Raw genomic sequence first — 9,076 nt, 5'->3', positions numbered from 1 at the left:
AAAACGTGACAAGCAATACGGTGAGAATTTACATTGCATTTCAAATCTTTACTTTTTCTACAGATTATTTTATGTCATTGCTGCTTCAGGATTCAATGAAGAGGCAGTGAGAAAGAGGATGATGCATGACCAAGGTCATGAGCTTGATTTGTAACCATAACATCACGAGTATATGAGATGCGCATTAGCCTTTAAGTAACTATGACCATCACAATACCTTTGAAATGTCAATCATTCAAATAATTCAATATCCTTTCAGACGCTGATGATTTGGTGTGATTTATTTGATTCCAGATAACCTTCTGATGTATCCATGTGCAATATAAAGAGAGCAAAAAAAGTTGCAAAAATATTTTAAGCGTTTTGAACTATGTTGTGGAAACATGTTAGTATGTGAAATTATTGAAATGAATGGGGACATTACCCAACTAGAGAAATTCTAAAAAATATTACAAACGCTTTCCTGGTGTTTTTGACAGTGTATTTAAGAAAAAAGATTTAAAAAACTATGTGAAAAACAGGTTAAGGTAGTGAACAGGTATTTATTCATTAGAGATCTCTTGATACGTAAAGTAAAAATTGGATTATGCTCACATTACTTCAGTATATCGCTGAGAACACTAACTGACCAAAATACAGAGGAAATAAGGTAGAATAATATTATATTAATGCAGTCACTCATTAATTAAATAACATGTTCGGTCATTACCTCTAACCTCATTTCTGTTGCTTTTTTTCTCCTTACACATCACTCTCTGCTTTAGGTTCAGTTTGGTAAAAATGATTTTTTTAATGTTCTAATGTTTAATCTTTTAACCCCATCCCACATCCTCCCTCCCCACCGCCCCCACCCCCTCCACTCTCACACACACACACACACCATGCACACACACACTCACAAACGCACACTTTTACTTTATAATACTGCTTGGCTAAGATCATTTTGTCCAAATGGCGCTTTATTCGTACTCTCCATAACACTCTATAGCACTCATACACACACCTATCTCACAGAACGCACATATGCACACACGCACACACATTCTCTCTCTTAGATCACTTAGCTGGTGTGAACATGGGAGTAGACAGAGGAAAGGGAGCTGTCCAACACGGCTAGAGTTTATGTTCACAGGAGCCGTCTGTCTGTTCTGCAGCGGCAGGAATTCATAGGGACCAAATTACATTAAAAAGATGGATATAAAACTTTAATGGAATGATAAAAAGGAAAGGAGGAAGCGTGGGTCTCTCTCTTTCTCTGTTCTGTCATTAGCCCTCTCTTTTCTTCTCTTCCTTTTTTTTCCTCAGTTCCTCATTTTACCTTTTTCTCTCTCTCCATTTTTCCATCTTCACTTTTTCACCCCATTTCTTATCATATTTTTTCTCTGCCCCCATAAGAAGTGAAACCAATTCTGTGCTCCAAACCAAAAAGACAGAGCTAGAGATAGAAGGTATGACAAAAGGAGAAAGGGAGAAAACAAATATCCCCAAAAGTTTAAAAAAAGGGAAATAAAATATGGATAAAATGAAAAGGAAATAAAGCATATACTAGGATCCCCATTGTTAAAAAAGGCCATGTGAAAAGTCAACATACAGTTAATATATACAATGCTATAGACCAGGGGTGTCAAACATACGGCCCGGCCAGGGGGTCCAGCTCGGCCCGCCGGATGACTTTGCTAAGTGTGAAAATTACAGAAAGACATAAATAGCATTTCTATGAGAATATGGAGGTTTATGAGTACAAATGTTTTGTAATTTTTTTTTTAATCGATCCAGTAATTGCTTCAAAAACAGCGTAAATGCGATATCTGCTCCGGAGGCAGAAGCGCTCGCTGCTCGCTTTGTGACGCGTTTGACGTCAAACTAGTTCGAATACCTGCCCCGACTCAGGGAGGATCCCGAGTCAGGGAGATGATTATTGGCTTCCAGACATCCTGGACTATTATTGTGTTTATACACGTTCAGTTTTGGAAAATAAAACTGCTTACCTACTGTGTGTTTGCGTTTGGATCCGTTTACCAACACCACCACATAACAGATATCTTCTAAACAGGGTAAAACCCAAAGGATCACAACACTATAAAGAATGAGCATGTGTGTTAAGATCTAATGTAGATGTGTCTTCAGCATGTGTATGAATGTGTGTGTGAGTCTGAGTGTTCATATTTTATTTTATGTTTATGAGTCCTGCACGTATGAATTTCCTGAAAATTAGGCAACAACAATTTGATCCAAACTATTACCCTTACTGTACATTAAATCATACTGAATGAAATGATTTTTTTTAGATTTAGATTTTATATATATATATAAATGCAAAGGGTTGTCATTGTTTCTAGTGTGTTGGGGTGGAGATTAGAAGGGGAATCTATCTATTTCCCACACTGCCACAATGACGAGAGGGTTTACGGTGACAAATTTCACATTAGTGTTGTGAAAATCCAATCTGGCTGCGCTTGGCTTTCTCCCATCATTGGTTTCATTCACGTTTTATTAAGAACTTCCATTGCTGTGATGTGTTCTATGATAAAATAATTTATAATGCATATTTTAAAAATGTAAGTTTTCACATTTAGACAATAGTTAGAGATTTCTCCATTATATGCGTACACTGTTATATTACTGTTATATCTATTTTATATGGCTGTCTGACCTCTGTGACAACTGGGTGCAGGTTAATTTGGATCCCGATGTCTTGTGTTGTATGTCTGCATGATACTTCATGACTGTATGTTGTAGGTTGCTTGTGGGCATCGGGAAGTGTGTTATTGATAAGGAGGACAAGGAGGTATGCATGTGTATGACGCATGTTCTCAGTGTGTGTGTGTGTGTGCCTGAGAGAGGCAGAGAGGGGGATGGAGTTTTGAAAGATGGGGTACAGTATGACCGACTGGACACAACTATTACACTTCACACACACACAAAACGGAGAGAGCGGTAGAGTCATACATGCTTTCAGTCTTACATTAACCCAAGTGTACACACAAACAGAAACACAACTACTGTCCACTTTTGTTCAGTTGGAAAAGATGTATAGCAAAATCTCACTGTGCTTGTGTGTGTATTTGAGTATGTGTCAGTGTGTGTGTTTGCTGGAGGGAATTCAATTCTGCATAGCAATGAGAAAAGCACAGGGCCATAATTTAATGCATCCTAAATGTCTGCAATTGTGTGTCTGAATGTGTGTGTGTGTGTATGCGTCAGTATGTGTGTAACTGCATTTGTATTCATGTGATTGTGTATGTGTACGTACATATGTGTGTACATATTTTGTACACATTTCTGTGAGTGTACATGCATGTGTATCAATGTATGCAAATCTCAGCTGCTTAATGATAATGTATGTGATAATAGCGTGGTCCTAATTAATTTATAACTTTGCACTGAGGAGGCTGTTCCAGTGGCTAATATGATTCTATTACAGCAATTAGCCCACAATGACACTGGCTAGGTCACTCACACACAGACACACACCTTAGAGTATGCAAATCTCACCCTGTCAGTGTGTTTCATTCAGCTAATGTTTCTACTACCTTCAGTTTTATGTTCTGTCTCTCTCTCTTACTGTTTTGATCATAATGACCATCTCCATTAACATTAAGAAGTTAATATACTTTTATAAAGTAAAACATTCGGCACTTTTAGTAAAAGAAAACAGGGCAAAAGCTCTGCTTATCATACCACAGGCTATATGTTTTAATGTGTGTCTATTGTTTAGTTCATCACCTAAAAATCAGTGGATCTGTCAGACTCGTTGAGTTGAACTCTGACTGATCAGCACTGAGGACCCACCAGTTTTTCCTCTGCCATTGTCTTGGCTTCTGATCTGGTTCTGGCAATGCAGTAGACAATGTTTTAAATATGGATGTGGCTGCAGCAGCTAAAGATTGTTAAGACAATCACCCCAGTTTGAAGGTAGACACCCAAGATTAGAGTCACAAATTCAGTATCTAACCAAATGTGAAATATGGTCACAATCTCTTTTTTTCCCCCGTTCTTGAGTTATGGTGTTCAATCATGGCCAGAAAAGTGTTTTTGCAGAACATTATGATGTCATAGTAAAGTTGACCTTCAACCTTTTGGATATAAAATCTCATCAATTGACAATTTAATCTTATTAGACATTTGTGTGACATTTTGTCATAGTCACAAACGTGTTTGGTCAGGTCACAGTCACCGTTGACTATCAAAATCTAATCAGTACATCCTTAAATCCAAGTGGATGTTTGTGCCAAATTTGAAGAAATTCCCTCAATGTGGTTCAGAGATATGGCGTTTATGATAATGGGATGAACTTATGTATGTGTGTACCGAAGTATGGATGAACAACTACAACACTGGCAACCACTGCCAAAAGGTAACCTACAGTACAGCAGTATCGCCGTTTCTCTGAGCCAACAACATTTATATTAATGACCGCCAAAGAAAACATTTCTTTATGGCAATTTAATGAAAGCATTTCTATTCACTGTATTTGCATTGTCTGTGTCCACTGTAACTGTATTCGTAAATCCATGAGTAACAAGTATGTGAAATTTCATGAGTGTACTTGTATGAGTTTGTGTACTTACTGTCCTCTGCAGTGCGCAGGGTTGCCCAGGGGCCGGCTGTCTGTCCATGTGTGTGTGAAATCACCACTCTGAACATGTACTGCGTGTATGGTGACAAGTCTTCTACATTATAGGAAAAGGTGTCTGCTGCATTTTCCAGAAGCCTGGGAGTGGATGGACACAAACATAAATACAGTTATTGACATACATTTGGTTTGGTCAAAATGTAATGTGCTGTGTTAACAGGTGGTCAAAGAAGTAAAGCAAAAAAAAAAAAAAAAATCTATTTTAAAAATGCTGATCTAGTACTTACTAGAATATAGTGAATATAGTTGTGCGTTTACCTATATGAATCTTGAACTTACAAAACTCCATATGATGTGTTCCTGATGAACAAGTGGATCTAAAAATGTGGTCACTAGTTAGCAAAACTTCCTTGATTGTTGCTATACTATTGTTGATTTCATTGGAGGCCATGATTTACATTTAGCAACTCTTTAATTTTTACCTTAGACCAAATGTTTCCTCTTTTAGCTTTATCCGTCATCCCTCGTTTTGCTCTTTAATGCCTAATCAGGGAGATTCAGCACTGTACAGCTCTACAGAGACTGTTTTTGGCACTAACTGTTCCTGTGGTCAACTGATGCAATGCTAACAAAATCGTATATAGTGATGCCAATGGCATTTGGTAGACTGCAGGTTCTTGTTGCACAAAATTCTCATACAGAGCAGATTGCAGCAAATATAAACATAAACTAAGCTAAATTAACTTTTTGTACCATTGGTCTATTTCAGTGTACATGCCGTGACGGTTGCAGAGTGAATGATGTGGAAGTCTTGGTCAGAGGTGGGAAAAAAAAAAAAAGGAAATAAAGATCTGAGCCACAAAGTATCTGCAGTATTTAGAGTTCAGTAAGAAGAGGTTAACTGTACAGAACACTACACTGTACTGAACATTTTGTATGCACTAATTGGTTATTCCATATTATACATTTTTGGAAAATGTACAAGTGTTCATGTTACATCTAGAAAACAACCTGTTGTATGTGTTTCCTGTATTTTAATGTACTATTTCTATATAATTGGATATCAAGTGCAACGTTATAAAAGTGTCAGGAGAAAAGTTTCTTCATATGATCACTAAACAGTGACCATCTCTCCAATATGTCCAATATTTTCATCACTTTTTATCTTATTCCCATGTCATTCCTGATCCCACATCATATAATCATACAAAGGAATCTGGGACAAAGTAAAAGAATATTGTCATAAATGAGGGACCGTTGACCATTTAGCATCAGATGGATAGAGGGGATGAATGAATGAATAAATCAGGGAACAATGAGATTTCCATAGCAGAGGAGGAGGAGGGCATGGCTGTCTGATATATAATACATGTAGCTAGTCATTTATTTATTACCACAGAATGAGAGCCTCCTCTTCTTGGATTAAATTGCAATTTGTTGTCAGGAAGCATGTAATGAATACATATCAGATGCACACCCTCTCTCTCTTTTTATTCTATCACATCTTCCCTGCCTCTCTCTCTCCTTCGTCCCTGTCTTTGATTTTTTGTCTTTTTGACTCTCCCCCCCGTCTCACCGGTTCATTCCCTCTGTTTTTCTGATGGTCTGTCATATTGATGTGACATATTGGGCTGAGCTGTATAATGTACCCCTTTGTATGAACATGTGTATGCATATGCGAGTATTCACATTTTTAGGTACATATATATGTGATATGTATCTTAGAAGGTTGTGTGTGTCTGCTATCCTCTTAGAGACATTTATTAACACGTCTCCATATCGGACAACTTTCATGTGTTGTGGACATGGGTGTGCAAACTTGTCCACTTGTTTATCTACTGTGCATTTCATGCTCTTTCTCACCTTATGACAGGCCTCTGTGGGGACGTCCTCATTTGCAGGCTGTAGTGTAGTGGGCCTGGTGCATTGGAGTTCGCAGGAGCTGACCAGGATACAGTCAGACTGGCATTAGATGCATGGGCCAAAGTTGGAGAGGATAATCCATCTGGGGCTATGAACGGGGAGAGATAGAGAAAGGAAGTCAGGAAGAAAGAGTAGGTGATGAAGGAAGGGTGGAGGTGGTGAAAAAGAGATTGGATGCGAGTTCATTGGATATGAACATGATGCAAGAAATAAAAAAAGAAAGAAGCAACAACAACAACAACATATTGACACCATTAATCTGATTGTTAAACTGCATCCTAAAGGAATGACACCTGCCCTTCATCTAGGACTGAATCTGCTTAGAGAAGAGTATAAAACGGAGACATGATTGAGGAAAGAGGAGAGAAGAACAAGAAGGGCAGAACAAAAGAGGGAAAAAACACATAACACCGAAGGGAAAAAAAAACTTGTAAAGGAGGGAAAGAGTGCCACAAAAAGTCACCATATATACTGATATACAACCACTACATCTCCTTTTCACACCCACACACATGGATACACACACAGTGTTATAACACCACTCTCTCTACAGTGCGACTCTTCTCCGGCTGAGCAGTGTTAGTGCTGGAAAATCAGTAAAAACATCTTGATTCAGTATGATGGCTGTGCACTTAACAGAAATGGAGATGATGTGAAGAAAAGACGGAATATAAAAGAGATAAGGACAACAAATACAAGGAGAAAATTAGGGTGACTGCAGTGTTGACGATGTGAAATAAGAGCAGGCCCTCCGATGTATAAAGTGACCCTTCAATCAAACATTGCTCTCTTTCCACTACAACAAGAATGATTGCTGAAGATATCTCATCCTAAAGATGGCTTACAACAACCCACACACACGCGCGCACACACACACACACGCACACACGCACGCACACGCACACGCACAGTATTTGAAAAAGCCTCAAAACACTTTCATTGTAGCTTTAGAATAATATTATTGGTGATTTGCCATTATACATCATCATTCATTATCTTGATACATACACAGACGTTTTTATAACATGACAAAAGAACACTACTTTTCACCCAAGACCCATCATATTTCTGTGTGTCAGTCTTGACCTGTACATTTTTGTTAAAGACCGTTTGTTGTTTTGTCACTACCCTCATCTTCAGCTCTCTCTTCTGCAGAGTTACTGATTCATTTCTAATCTATTTGTTTTAAAGAAAGATAATCTAGATGACAGAAAATGCAGAAACATGAGAAGGAAAAACAAATTGAAGGTGCCAGAATAGATAAAAAGAAACAAAAGAATATTGATGCAAGACTCAGCTATTTATCGGCTTAATTTAGTATTTAAGGATATCATGCTCAGTCCACATTTTTATTCAGATTTCATCAGTTCCAATATACTGTACCATCAGTCAGAGTTAGTGTCAGAGTCACTACGAAATTACAAGACATAAAATATTAATGCTGTTTTGCTAGTTTAATAAGAGTAAATTTGGTTTAATTGAGGAAGTTCTTTTTACGATACATAGTTTACAGCTTAAGAACAATTTGATAAATTAGTGGATCAATAATGTAAATCTGCAATTACATTTTAATTGATACAATTTCTCAATCCCTATCCCCTGCTTCTATTTTTCAATAAAGTCCCAGTTGTAAAGCAGCAGAATGGTCATTTTATGAGTGTACGATGATTTCTGCCTCTCTGGAACACACACGCACAGACATGCACACACAAAACACATACATCACAAAGACACACACGGTTGGTGAGCCTGTGTCTCTCTCATGCTGTGTTAGCAGGTACAATATCAGAGGTGTCACTAATCGTTTTAAACTATGCACTTTTATGTTCACTTCTCTCTCTCTGCTCTCCTCCTCCTCGGCTCTTCTGTCTCTTGCTCCGCTATCTTCTCTCTGTTCTTTCATAGAACAAGGACGCATCAAGACAGTTTGCCTTAAAGAAGTCTAAAGAGATGCCAGAGGCACAGAGGTATAAAGAGAGATAGAAAGAGAGGAAACGTCTGGTATTTAAAATTTATACTTTCTTATGCCTTTGTTTTGAACTTGAACAGCAGAACTTTCCTAAGTCTGTCTTTTGTTGTTCTGTACTAAGACATGGGTGTGGTGTGTGCGATGGAGTATGTATTTCACACTTTCTGTAACATAAGCTAATGTGGGAGAAGGTGTGTTTATAGATGTTTGTGTTACTGCTTAGTTACCATTATCTCCAGGCTGCTTTGATCAGCTCTGACATTTATCAGCATGCACAATCAGTCTCTATTCTGCACAGCTACAAACACACAGACTGTGTAAATCACAAATATGTGTTCAGACCATTAAGTAAAGTCAATGATGCGTGTGCCTGTGTTTGTAACTGCTTCTGTGAATAATTGTTTTATTTTTCCTTGACAGAGCAAGCGATAAAAATGAACCTTTCCACTTCACAAGAAGAGCAATTAAAGTCAGAGTAATAAGATAAAAATGTTACTATGGTTCTTGCCTTGTGTGTAGAGTTAGAAACAAATCTACAATTACTGCCATATCATTTATAACATATACAGTTTAGACGGGGGCAAACATATCTTATTATAATTGAGGCC

General features: G+C 37.8%; 1 protein-coding gene across 1 annotated transcript in view; it reads right to left on the bottom strand.

Moving 5' to 3' along the window:
• ush2a (Usher syndrome 2A (autosomal recessive, mild)) overlaps positions 1-9,076 on the bottom strand; it is a 201,609-nt gene that overhangs the window by 89,617 nt on the left and 102,916 nt on the right. Inside the window, exons 47-48 of the mRNA XM_069174459.1 lie at positions 6,440-6,587; positions 4,572-4,714 (exon numbers count right to left, since the gene is read on the bottom strand). Coding sequence (XP_069030560.1) covers positions 4,572-4,714; positions 6,440-6,587 — 291 coding nt within the window. The remainder of the gene's footprint in view (positions 1-4,571; positions 4,715-6,439; positions 6,588-9,076) is intronic.

The sequence above is a fragment of the Embiotoca jacksoni genome, unplaced genomic scaffold (genome assembly GCF_022577435.1).
Source record: "Embiotoca jacksoni isolate LCO1_2020_lvr unplaced genomic scaffold, fEmbJac1.0.p SCAF_6, whole genome shotgun sequence".
Taxonomy (NCBI): Eukaryota; Metazoa; Chordata; class Actinopteri; family Embiotocidae; genus Embiotoca; species Embiotoca jacksoni.
The sequence above is the reverse complement of the archived record's forward strand: the minus strand, read 5'-3'. Positions and strand labels throughout refer to the sequence as shown.